At 34.4% G+C, this 14148-nt stretch overlaps 1 protein-coding gene across 1 annotated transcript; it reads right to left on the minus strand.

The window, feature by feature from the left end:
* Positions 1-9054: 9054 nt before the first annotated feature.
* ORC6 (origin recognition complex protein 6) lies at positions 9055-13177 on the minus strand. Its single transcript, XM_028231669.2, has 11 exons — positions 12836-13177; positions 12700-12746; positions 12528-12632; positions 12348-12428; positions 11876-11987; positions 11684-11746; positions 11496-11583; positions 11269-11339; positions 9486-9582; positions 9317-9381; positions 9055-9221 (listed from the first exon to the last, which is right to left on the minus strand). Exons 1-11 carry the CDS (start codon positions 12953-12955, stop codon positions 9207-9209), a joined length of 864 nt encoding a protein of 287 aa, XP_028087470.2. The 5' UTR covers positions 12956-13177; the 3' UTR covers positions 9055-9206.
* Between the last annotated feature and the right edge of the window lie 971 nt (positions 13178-14148).

Genomic DNA, 14148 nt, shown 5'->3' on the forward strand with positions numbered 1-14148 from the left:
TTAAAATATTTTTCTTTATCTTAAAAAGAAAAATCTCAAAACTCAGGGACATGTGACGCCTCTAGACCTACATAACTACGCCCCTGCGTACGAGTGGCAGTGAGCTCCGCTTGAACAATTGAGGCTGAGAGGTTCGATGTTTGAGCTCCGCACTAGCGGCCAAGTCTATTCCAACCTCGAACTTCAAACTCTTTTGGTCAAATCCGATGCAAATCTCTCCTTTCATCATTTTTCATACTCACTCCGTAATAAAATAATGATTTTTTTTTTAGAGAATCAAATTTTTTTTTTATAATATAATTATTGTACTTTAAAAAAGTTAATTTTCTAAAATTATCTTTTTGATAGTATATTTTTTAGGAAATATCAATGTCATAGTTGTACTTTTTATATTGTTTATTAATTTAAAAGAATGACAAAATAAAAAATTTATATTATTTTTGTACTTAATTTTTGAAGAGGAATTAATATTTTAGGACAATAAAAAATAAAATAAGAAACTAACATTTTAGGACGGAGAGAGTATGTCTATTTAAACTCTCATTTCTTTCTTTTCTCTCGTCTCTCTCTACAAACCCACCACCATACAATAAACTCCAACTTTCATATCATAATGCAGATAAAATTCGCGTCACATAATAAGTAAATTATTATTAAAAAAATTCATCATCATAATATTATTCAGGATCGGTTTGGGTCATATTTAATATATATATTAATATAATTATAATTAATTTGGTTAAAATGTTGTCGGAAGGAGAGGAGGCAGTTGCTACAATAATGTAATATATGTAATGTAACACATTTCTGTTTATGCATTTGCTGGCTGGCAGGAGAACCAAAAGAAGATTGACTAAAAAAGTTAGGTCACCACCAACCCAAATGATAAAAGTATTGCACCCTGAATTATATTATATTATCCTTGTATTGTATCGACAGTTGAATGAGCTAATCTTTTATGGAGTGTTTTGGAAAGTTGATAAAAAAAAATTAGTTTTTTAATTTTTTTAGTGAAATTTTTGACAAAAAAATTTACTTTTTTGATGACTTTTTTGTGGTTTTTTGGAAGAAGTTGATAAAAAGCCAAAAAATTGACTTTTTACCAACTTTTCAAATTGCCCCTATATAATGGACCTCCTGTTTTTGCTTGTTTGTGCCTCGTACTAAGGTTGGTTTGAGATGTTCTAAAAAAGTACACTTTTTTACTTATATGGGTTGGGTTTGGGTTGAGTTTGATATGATGTGTTAGAGAGGTGATGTGATTTAAATAAAATGATGTGACTTAAATAAGATAGTGACTTTTTGACTTTTGTATTATTTAGTTTATGCCAAACCAACCCCCAGTATTAAGAATATGAGTTTGAATTTCTACTTTTGTATGAATTTGTGACTTACCTATATAGTTGAGTGACTTTATTATGTAATAATCATCTTAGGGTGACATCTGAAAACTCGACTCCTTATAAAATCTAACCCAGAGATTGCCTCTATATGATTAGGTCCACTATTCCACCAATTAAAAAAAAAATTTATTACTCAATGATTTTTTAAAAACTTAATTATTGATTGATGATAAAATTTATTACTTCATATTTTAATATTTTTAAAATTTATCATTATTTCATAAATATTTTTTAAAATATATACTGGCATGTAAATTTTCCTTGCAAAAATCGCCTAAAATAAATCAATGGCATGACAAGAACAACAATCATACATTTTTCGTTGTGTTGATCGTGACCAAATATATTTTTCATTGGGTTGGTAACAGAGAAGATAAAAATAAAAAAATCAAAAGAAATATTTGAGAGAAAAAAAATTAAAGTTTGATATATCAGTAATAAATTAAATTTTAATATTTTAATTATTTTAATTTAACTCATGAATTTTTAAAATAGTGCTAATTATAGGAGTCTGTTTGTATTTATTGATTATAATTCGTAAAAAACTGTCAGGCTAATATTATAGGAATTAAAAATTCATACATGATCATGTGATTTATTATAAATCTTTCACTTTAAAACAAAACATCATTAAAGATGAATATTTATTTATAATAATGACAATATCACATCATTCTTATCAATTTTTTTATATAAATTTTATGTATAAATAAAATTTTCCTTTCCGTTAATAACCACCTCTCACCCTTACTTGCCACCCCTCCATCCATCGATACTCAGCTCATTGTCATCTCTCATTCCCTTCCCAATCTATAACCGCCGCCGCCATACAATACTACCGACAAAAAATGGTTACATTGTCTAAATTGCTTTTCATTTATTTTTTTTTTAGATAGTGTCTAAATTGCTCTTACTAAATGGTTAGAATTGATATAATTGTAAAAGTTTAGGAATTAAATTGAAACAATTTAAAAGTTAAGTTTTAATTTATTATCGGGATCAAATTCTAAGATTTTTTTGTTGGTAATTTCTCTAAAAGTATAAAAAGAAAGTATTACTATGTGTTATTATTTGTTTCAATTAAAAATATATCTGTGTTTAGTAGAGTTTTCTAATATTAATTTCACCCTTACATTCTAATGTTATATTTGGCTTGAGTTTTCAAGTCGTGATTTCAAATTAATTTCAAAATATATTTTGAAAACATGCTTAGTAAAACAGACAATTTTTGAATTTTTGGTCTACCCGGTTGTCCGGAACAGTATCACCACCTAGGGAAAAAAAAAATTATCATTGTTTTTTATATTTTTTAAATATAGAAATTATTTTTTTGGACCAAAATGACATTATTTTTTTTAATTGAATTTTGAAAAGAATTTAGTTATGAGTTTTGAATAGAATTTTCAATAAAATTTTGAATTGTATGTTTGGTTATGAATTATAAGTTTTTCAATTAAGTTTTAAAAATTCTTTTCAAAACTCATAAACAAACAACTTTTCTCATTTCATGTCACATCAAAAATTCAAAACTCAATTAAAAATTGTTTTTAAAATTTATAACCAAACAAATTTTTTCTTTTCAAATCATAATTCCAAAACTCACAAACTCAAAATACAATTCTATTCTCAAGTCATAGTTATAAAACTCTACCAAACACTATCTATATTTTTTAGTATGTAATATAACGAAATGCAAAAGTCAACTAAAAATATTTTCCATAGTCAACGGAGAACTTATTTAGACAAAAAAATGTTTCCCACGATTAAAAGTTGAAAAATATTCTTCGAACTAAAATCTTATTTAGCACCACACTACTATTATCGCTGCCACCTCCACCACCACCACCGCCATTGCCAATAATACAATTGCTAGTACAATTGCTTTAAGATTGCAACCAAATATATATATATATATATATATGTATGTATTCTGCATTAAAACATTATCTAAGAAAAACTTTTCAAAAAAATTTTCTACCGAAATAAACAGAAAAACCAATATCAATTACCAAACAACAATGTATAAATAGAATGGGCTAGCAGCAATAGTTAAAATCCGTCTACAGTTTGGTTTGAAATGGACAAATACAAAGTTTCAGCAGGGAAATCTGAAAAAATGCCCTGCTAAACAGGTCAAATGAAATGGAACCATTAAAATTATCCTTTTGTAGCTTACGCTTTGGGATTCAATTCTAGTCATCTGAATTGGTGACTTCTGATGACACCTGTTTAAATTAAGAAATTCTGTCGCCCTCAATAAATTAATAAAGAAATCTGTGATTTTAAAAGATAGAAAATCAACTATAAATTGTTTATAATCGGATCGTTAGTAAATGTATATTAGAATTAGGATTTACAGTATATAGTAGGATTAGAATTCTCTTTCTTGTCCATCAGTCTTCCTTGCCTATATATATGGGCCTTCAATGTATTGTATTAAGTGATATACACACAATATTATTCAATATATTTTTCTATTTCTCTAAGGCCATGTTTGTTTGGGCGGACTGGATTAGCATTCCCATGACTAATAGTCCTAGGGGTACAAATCTATTGGATTATGTATCCTATCTTAACTAATAGTCAAGTTTAAAATAATTAGTCCGTACTTTAATTGTTTAATCAAACATTGGATTAGTAATTTTATTGGACTATTAGTCCAATCCCAAGCTCATGTCCACCCAAACAAACATGACCTAATTGTGTTAACATGGTATCAGAGCACAGGTTCTGAACCTTGCTCCTTGGCTCCCTCACCGACACTGTCAGCCACCAGTAACAATTTTTTGGTGTATCATCAAATCAACCTGATCTGTTGGTACCTTACGACTCTCTCATCATTGACCGTAATCACAAAATAAAGTAACCACACCCTTCCTCTCCTCAAGACGATTTCGTCGTCGCCAACCTCACTCAGAAAAACCTCTGCACGCGCCATCACATGCCACCTTTTCCCATGGCGCATCTGACAACACGCCACCAATCTCAACACGTGCCTCCACGCACCCTTTGCTGAAGGTCCACGCCGTACGCTTCTCTCACACGTGCGCCTCTTTGCCTTCGCTGACGTCACTCCTAGCGCATCACACTCCTCACACCTTTTACTGACGTCAGCGGCGCACCTCTTGGCTGACATCAGCCCTAGCGTCTGCTGCTTCTACTGATGTCATCCTATTCAATTTTTTGGCTAGTTCACTCCGTTTTCACCCCGTTTAAGTTCAGTGGTCACCTCTACTTTTTTTAGATTCGCCTATTTTCTGCACTGCTCTTTGTATTTTCTACATAAATGGATCGCTCCAACTCTACTCAACCAATTTCTATGATTTTTGATCGCACCAATTATCTTCTCTGGTCTTAAGCTATGTCTGCCTTTCTTAAAGGTTGACAATTATGGCGAATTATTATTGGAGAACTGACGAAACCAATCCCAGCTGTGTATGAAATTGAAACCAAATTTCTTGACCACTTGGATGCATGGGATGGAAAAATTATCGTATCATTACTTGGTTTTGGAACACCTCTACTACTTCAATTCATCTCCAATTTGGGCGATTTCAAACTGATACCAACCCTACTCCTGCTAAATCTATATGGGACTTTCTCAAAGACTGATATCGCACAACTAGGCTTTTCCATATGTATCAGATTCGAATTAGTCTTCATGTCAACGTTAGGCTTATCATCCATGTATAGTTTATGGGATCAACTTTCTATTTGTGAGCCTGTTTGGGTTAATGACAAAGATGCCTAGTTTTTTGCTAATTATCGTGATGAAGACCGCTTGGTTGAGTTTCTTATGGCTCTCACTCCTGATTTTGAGTCTGTCTAAGCTTTTCTATTACACTAGGATCCTTTACCCACTCTGGAACAAGCTGTGACTAAACTCTTGTTCGAAGAGACTCGTCTTGGTATTCTCAAGACCGCTACTGACACCATTCTTGTTGTTCCTCACACAAAGACTCCTTTTGGTTCCTTCACTCAGATTTGTCAGTATTGTCAGAATCAAGGTCTCAATTTTAGTCATTCTCTTCTTCATTGTCCAGTTCGGGATTGTCGTACTTGTCACAAACAAGGACCTGGTCACTTTGAGCATCACTGTCCTCAAAAACAATCTCGGAATAACCCCCCATCTGGGAACTCAAGAGGGGGTCGCTATAAACAAGGGTCTTGGTATAAGCCTACCTCTCATTCTACTGCTGCTGCTAATGTTATGGATTCCACTCCTCCTATAGATCCATCTGCTCCATATTATTCTTAGAATGATATGGAGGCCATGCTTCAACAAGCCCATTCTGGTACCTCTCATAACACTGCCTTATGTGTCACCTCAGGTAGCTCTTCTTGGTTTTTTGATTCTGCATGTTGAAATCATGACATCAGATTCCACTGTTTTTTCTTCTTTTACTTCTTCTAGTACTTTACCTATTATTCATACTGCTGATAGCACTCACATGTCTGTTAGTCATATTGGTAGTGTCTCTACCCCTACTATGTCTCTCTCTGATGCTTATCATATTCTTGCCTTCACCCTAAATCTTATATCTGTTGGTTAACTTTGTGAACTTGGTTTAACTGTTTTCTTCTCCTCCTCTAGTTGCCAAGTTCAGGATCCACGGACAGGAGAGACTATTGGGATAGGGCATAAAACTAGATGTCTATATGAGCTCATCAATTTTCATCTACCGTCTTCTACACCTACTACTCAACATGTCACATCCACCCCCTCTCTTGATCTTTGGCGTTCTAGATTAGGGCATGTTTCTTTTGGTCGGCTACGTACTTTAGTATCTAGTGGCAATTTAGGCTCTATTTCTTCTAATTATAACAATGATTGTCAATCTTGTCAACTTGCTAAACATCCAGCTTTGTCTTTTAATACAAGTAATTCAGTTTCAAAATCTCCATTTGATTTAGTTCACTCTGATGTTTGGGTCCTTTTCCCACTACCACAATGGGGGGCTCTAGATACTGTCATTTTTGTAGATGATTATTCCCGATTCACTTCAATTTATATTTTAAAACAATGTTCTGAGTTACCTCAAACTTATTTTGATTTTGTTAAAATGATTAAAACTCAATTTGGTTATTCTATTTAAGTTTTCCGATCTGACAATGCTCAAGAATATAAAGAGATTAGTTTTTTAAAACTTCTTCGTAAGTATGGTACACTTCCCCATCGTTCTTGTCCTCACACCTCCCAACAAAATGGTCGTGCTGAACACAAGCATAGACACATTGTTGATATAGTCAGAGCTCTTCTCATCTCTTCTTCTTGTCCTGAACGTTTTTGGAGTGAAGTTGCCCTTACGGCTATTTACACTAGTAACCATATCCCATCTCCTATCATTAATAATCAAACCCCATATGAACGTCTCCATGGTGCATCTCCTTCTTGCACAGAACTTCGAGTCTTTGGGTGTGCTTGTTTTGTTCTCCTTCCTCCACATGAATGCTCCAAGTTACAACCACGGTCGCGATTGTGTTGTTTCTTAGGCTATGGCATAGAACATAAAGGGTTTCGATGTTGGGATCCTGTCTCTCACCGTCTTCGTATCTCTCGTCATGTCATTTTTTGGGAACACAAAATGTTCTCCTCCATCTCCAAATTCTCTTTTCCTTCACCTTCCACCAACTCATATTTCATTGATCATTCCATTGATCTTTTTCCTGATGATGCTTCTACAGATACCTCTCCATCTAGTGGTTCCCTGACTATTCATGATGCTCTTGTTCTGCCTGCTGATCTTGTTCTGTTACCATCTTCTAAGAGTACTGATATTGCCAGTTCTTCAGACTCTCCTCACTCTTCTAGCAGTGACTCTCCTGAAGCTCTTTCTCTTGTCCCTCTTTCGAAATGGGTATCTAAACAGCTAGGTTATTTACAAGATTATCATTGTTTTTCTACCATTTTAAGTTAGCATGAACCTCATACCTATCATGAAGCTTGCACTAATCCTCTTTGGCAGCAAGCAATGGCAAATAAGTTACATGCTTTACATAAGACACATACATAAGATATGGTTGCTCTTCCTCCTAGAAAAACTCCTATTGGTTGTAAATGGATCTATAAAATCAAAACTCATTCTGATGGTACAATTGAATGTTACAAAGCCCGTCTTGTTGCTAAAGGCTTCACTCAGTAATATGGTATTAATTATGAGGAGACCTTTGCTCCTGTTGCCCGTCTTACATTTGTTTGCAATTTACTTGCTATTGCTGCCTCAAGTCAGTGGGATGTATCTCAGATGAATGTCAAGAATGCATTTCTCAAAGGTGACCTGACTAAAGAAGTTTACATGCAACCTCCTCCGGGCTATGAGCATTCTCTAGATACTGTTTATCGCCTTCGTCGTGCTCTCTATGGCCTAAAGCAGGCTCCTCGTGTTTGGTTTTCCAAGTCAATAATCAATACTACCATTACTCAATTTGGGTTCTCTTCAAGCTCCTATGATTCTGTTCTTTTTATTCGAAAGACGGCTTGTGGCATTACACTTCGATTGCTTTATGTTGATGATATGATTAGTACTAGTGATGATCTTGATGGCATTCATGATCTGAAAAATTTTCTCAACTCTCATTTTAAGATGAAAAATCTGGGTTCTCTTCATTATTTTCTTAGTCTTGAGATTTCTTCTACTCCAAGTGGCTTGTATCTCACTCAAGCCAAATATACATCTGATCTTTTATCTCGTACTGGTCTCATGGATAGTAAGACTGCTCTTACCCCGCTTAAGTACAATGTTCGTCTTACCTCTTTAGAGGGTACTCTTCTTTCTGATGCAACTCTATATCGACAATTAGTGGGTAGTTTGGTCTATTTGTCTGTTACTCGGCCTAATATCTCTCATGTGGTTCACATTGTTAGTCAGTTTTTATCTGCTCCACAATTTACTCATTATGCTTCCGTTATTCATATTCTCTGCTATGTGAAGGATACTTTGTTTCATGGACTTCATTACTCTGCTCATACTCCCCTTGAGTTATGTGCATATTCTGATGCTGACTAGGCCGATGATCTCACTAACCTTCGCTCTACTACTAGTTATTGTTTCATTCTTGGAAGTTCATTGATTTCTTGGCAAAGTAAAAAGCAAACTGTTATCTCCAAGTCAAGTACTGAGACGAAATATCGTGCTCTTGCTAACACCACTCAAAAACTTTTATGGCTTCGTTGGCTACTTAAAGACATAGGTGTACTTCATCCCACTGCTACTACTCTTCATTGTGACAATCATAGTGCCATTCAAATTATTCATAATGATATTTTTCATGATCGCACCAAGCACATCAAAATTGACTGTCATTTCATTCGTCAACATGTCAATAGTGGAATTATCTAACTCTAATTTGTTTCTTCCGCTCCTCAAGTTGCTAATCTATTTACTAAAACTCATCTTTGTGGTCATTTTCATGAGTTACTTTCCAAACTCCAATTGATCTCTTTGAAACCATCTTGAGTTTAAGGGAGACTATTAGTAAATGTATATTAGGATTAGGATTTACATTATACAGTAAGATTAAGATTCTATTTCTTGTCCATCACTCTTCCTTGCCTATATATATTGGTCTTCATTGTATTGTATTAGGTTATATACACAATATTATTCAATAAACCTTTGTATTTCTCTAATTGTGTCAACACGGATAAAAATGAATTAAAAACACTTTGTAAGCATATACAATAATTTTCATTCTATACAAAGTCAACCATCACATTGCAGCAGCATATGCTGTCAATCCCATTCATAATCCTTGTAAATCATCAAAATTATTGAATGGAACTAACAAAAAATATTGATCAGCCTATAACAGTTTCTCCTGTGTAGAAAAAAAATAAAAACAAACTTCAGCAAAATCAACCCAAAACTTGGTGGAGAAAGGACATCCCTCTCCCAGTCTCACATAGCCCCTACCTCCTGCGTTTCAGGAACTTCTTTCATAAAATTGAGCCGAGCTTGCTTGGTTCGCTTAGTACGAACTGGCAGAAGACAACAATAATTAATCAATAACTCTGCCTAATAATCTTAGGGGCAAACAATACCATTGTTTGTCTACAAGAAAATCAGAAGGAAAGACCAATACCTTTTGCCTTGCTGTGGTTATTAGACTCAATAACATTAGATTTCCATTCCTCATAAGCATGTTTCTCTGTACACTTACGCTTCTTGTAACATGAAAGCTGTGAACATATCACATCAATAACATCTGGTTAGGTCAGAAACTTAACATAGCAGTCCTGATTTATGAGTGCACGAGTAAACTTAGTAAATCAGCTATTCTCCCACTTCAAGTTAAGATGTAGATTTGTAAGAGCACTACATCAAAAAGTTAACAAAGATACTTTATAATAAATGAGATAAATGCATAAAATGATTGTTTTGCCGACATCTGATTTTTTTAACTAGTATCATTAATTTGAAAGAAGAGAACATCAAAGCCAAGGATGGGCATTGCAAGTCCATCCTATAAACATCTACCAATGACAAAAGCAGCCTTGGCCTTGTTGAGTCTGAAGATAAGAACCGGAAAGCCAACAAGCTTGGGGAAATAGAAAGAGGGTTTTTAGGTGAGATAGCAAAGCATATAATAGATTTATTTGTTGCAAATTCTTATTGTTCCATCTTGGCTCAATTCATAAATAAAATTCTTTCATATTAATTGCTAAAAATGATAGCACATTTCATTACTAACATTTTGGATAAAAGCTTTGGCAACCTGTCCAAAGTTAAAAAAAGTGAAGGTTTGGCACTTGCATATTTCCAAAATAAATAAAAAAAAAAGAAAAAGAAAAAGAAACCGAAACCATGAAGCAAAAAGAAAGCAACATCATACCAACAGATGCATCCACAAGCACATACCCAAGCTGATAAAAAAACAGGCTTGAAAGATTAGACATCAGCAATAAAAGACTGGTTTTGCATCTGTTATCCTTTGCCAGGTCAACAAGTAGGACTATTGTAGTTAACCTTGTTTCCATACCCCAACAATTTTACCATTTGGGTTGCCCTTAACATAAAGGATACAAATGATTACATGGGGCACTATCTAGATCTGAATTTTTTTAGATGCAATGCTTCCCTCCAACATAAAAGTGATACACTACACCATGAAGAATTCAGAATATAATTCTGAGACAAGAAAAATGCCAACATGAATCAAGACGTAGTGACTATTGGCATGAAAAGAACCTTCTATTGGGTTCTGCAAAATATAGGTCATGCATTGTCAGTTTAGCCTTGCATCAACAGTTTTGTAGTGCCTTGGTCTTGTTTATTGGTTTTGCAGGGGAGAAACCCAAACCAACAGGTCATACAAAAAACCAAATTGGTGAGAGGCAAATGGATGTGCTGACTTGTTGGCAAGGGAAGCTCTTTTAATGAATCAGGGCATGGTAGCCAATCATGTGTTGTCATCTGCTATCTAGTATTTACTGAACTTGGATTTGTATGGTGAGGTCTTCCCCATTAGGTAGTCAGTTTGTTTGGGTCTACAGAACCCCTTTGGGGAAAAAAAAAAAAAAAAAAAAAATTGATGAATCTACTAGGTTTGTCAAGGTAAACAAGATCAAACTCCTAGTTTAAACTAGCAGTAACATATGGTAAAACAGACAAAACACAGTTTGGAGCTGGTGTCCCTACCAATTCAGAACAAATATATCAAGAAGTCAACAAGGAAACAGGGCTAGCTTTGTAGAATGTATTAATTCAGTTATATCAACTGTATGACAGACTTTGTACACTCATTACCTTAATCTATCAGAGTTTAATGATCAATTTCTTCACAATAACACCATCTAAAAATCAAATAAATTGGCATTGCTAATACATAGAAAACAAAATCGTTAAGAGGCATTTCTCATAAGTACCTCTTTTCCATCATCAGATGAATAACCACCATCCTCACATCTCCTTTTTTCTGGTAATGCATCCAGCAAGTCTACCATCCACAAGGTAAATTGCAAAATGAGTTCAAGATGAGGCATAGATTTTGAGATCACTAAATCTGATAACTGATCAAGTAAACCCCATGGACAAAAATTGCAGCAAGCACATGCTAAGAAGGTGAACAGAAAGGCCAATAACAAAAAGTCACCTCTATTCCCTTTCACATCCCTTGGATCTTTCTTTTCCTTTGATATCCCAAAGGCATCATGGCAAAGGTCCTTCATCGAGGTGGACACCTACAATTTTAGAGTCAATTGGTATCAGCACTAAAATTTTTAACCAAGAAAATCTAGATGTCAACAAATGATTATGCATTTAAGATATGGTGTTGCTTACACTGGAAAATTCAGATTCCGATGTACCACAGAGCTCAATTAACTTAATCTTATCGACCTTGAGCTGCAAAAGATAAGAATTAAAGTTAACTCCAACGTGTTGAAAAACATAATCAAACCACTCCCCAAATACCCCCATGCCACATGTGTGTGTGTGAGAAAGACAGAGATCTAGAGAGAGAGCTTTAGGTACCTTATGCTTCTTTGCACACAAGTAGAATGCTACAGCAGTAAACACAGGCCGAGTGAAGTCGGCACTGGCCCTACGGGTAGCCGGTAATGATTTAAGAAAACGATCCTTGTATCTGGCAAATAAACAACTATCAGTTAATAGCAAGCATCTCCAAGTTGACATTCCAACATAGATAACTTGATCATACACTGACAATTCGACAAGTCTTATAAAAAGGGGTCACAAAATTTAAAAAAAAAAAAAAAAAACTAGGCCGAATGTTTATCCTACGATCATCATTAACAAAACGTCCTATTGTTCAATTGAATGCACAATCAAATAATTGTCTATCTAACAAACAAAAGCACCCAGTGATCTCATATGTGGTCTAAGCATTTCGTCGAACACCAATTAAGCATACAAGTGAATACAAATAGACATTGATTGAAAACAAATTGAAGTGCTTGTTATGATCAAGGACAATGTGTCTTACAGAGATAAACCTCTCTGGACAAAAGGGATGAGCCGAATGCATCCAAATTGAATACCCAGTTCTCTGATATCAAGCTTGTTCCTACAAAGATTCCAGATGTTAGTCAAATCTCAATAAACACAAAGTATGAAACATAACAAACAACAAAATAAAAGAAGAGAAGAAGAAAAAGGAACCAACTTGACACCAAGACCATTCTGCATTGCATTGAAGGACCTAATGTAGGCTTTCTCAGACATCCCACTCAACCTTATCGCGCTCTGTCGATCACACATAACTTCAAACCTACAATCAACAGAAACCAATCAATGCATATATATATACAAATAGACAGTCATTCAGATATACATACCTAGTAGCAGCGATTTCTAAGCAAATTATGGCCTTACAAATCTCACCCTGCGAATGACAAGCACAATTTTTCATAGTCAGCAATCTAAAATACAAATCCAAACAATGGGGAGGGGTGAAAATGATGAGAGACTTACAATTCCGATGACGGAAGAGTCGAATTGGATGTCGGAGAGGCGGCGGAGCTCGGCGGCTTTTCGGATGACGTGCTTGGAGTCGGAGAGGCCTAGCTTATTGGCTATGTCTGTGATATCCATTTTGGGGGGTCTTCGAATTGATGTTGGATTGGGCAATCGAGAGAGACAAAGATAGAGGAGTAATGGTGGTTTTGGTTGTGCATTTTATTGATTGAGAGAAAGAGATAGAGAGAGAGGAATGGCGGGAACAGAAAAATTGGAGGGTTGTGTTTTTTGGGTTTGAGGTTTCCATTACGCGCGCCCGAAATTAACCAGTCTTTTGCCGGGAAAATTTTTGGCGGCAATTGAAACTGTTAAAGTAAACGTTTTAAAGTCGAACTCATTGAGGCCACGTTTTTATTTTTTTTATTTTTTAAATTTGAATAAAAGTTTCATATCATCTTGACCGTTTTAAAGAAATTTTTTCATTTTTTGTCAAATTATTGGTCGATCGAAAAGATAATCGGGAGGATGTTCGGTCAATCATTCGATTAGTGTAAATTTATTAAAAGTCTAAAACAAGGAATAGATTGTTCGCTGTATGCTCCCAACAGCTAGGTACAGTAATTTGATAAAGTAATTTGATAAAAGGCTTCAGACATGCTCAATTTAATAATAAAAAAAATTAAAAATCTTTAATCTAATATTAGTTTGATGTTAATGTTGGAGCACTAAAATTGAATTTCTTTCATCAAATTTAAATTTGATAAAAGAAAAAAATAAATATTGGAGACGCTCTTAATATAGATTTTGTTTGGGGAACTTACCAATAAGTTCAATATACAAAGTTCAAAACACATCTATTCGCAAAACAAAATACTTGTACCAATTAGTCCTATATATTTTTAATTGTTACCAAAAAGTCCTATATTTTTTTTTAAAAAAAAATTATGGATGCTGTTAGATCCCACTACCGTTGAGCTTCCGTCTGATGGTCACCGGAGACTCGCTAGAATGTACAACATAACCGAGAAATCATCGGAGTATCGCTGGAAAGTCGCCGAAGTATTGCTGGGAAGTCACCGGAAATTCACCGGACTGTTATGAACGCCAATGAAAGTCACTGGAATGTTCAAAACGTTCTCTAGGCGTTAAAAACATCCTTAGAGACTCACTGGAATGTCCAGAATATTGTCCAAAAAAAAAATAGAGAAATTAAAGTAAAAAAACATAGCAAAGTGTGCTAAATATTGATAAACTAAAATAATAAAAAAAATGTAACGACAAAAAACAGCAACAATGGCAAAAACATATGTTATTTTTCAATTTTTGTA

This window comes from Camellia sinensis, chromosome 11 (assembly GCF_055761805.1).
Source record: "Camellia sinensis isolate YWXY chromosome 11, ASM5576180v1, whole genome shotgun sequence".
Lineage (NCBI taxonomy): Eukaryota > Viridiplantae > Streptophyta > Magnoliopsida > Ericales > Theaceae > Camellia > Camellia sinensis.

Excerpts from the sequence above, each read along its gene's own strand:
- ORC6 (XM_028231669.2), bottom strand. The coding sequence starts at position 12,955 with ATGGATATCACAGACATAGCCAATAAGCTAGGCCTCTCCGACTCCAAG. Across the intron at positions 11,988-12,347 it reads GTCCAGAGAGGTTTATCTCT|ATACAAGGATCGTTTTCTTA; the intron begins GTAAGACACATT and ends TTTATTTGCCAG. Across the intron at positions 11,747-11,875 it reads TGTGTGCAAAGAAGCATAAG|CTCAAGGTCGATAAGATTAA; the intron begins GTACCTAAAGCT and ends TATCTTTTGCAG.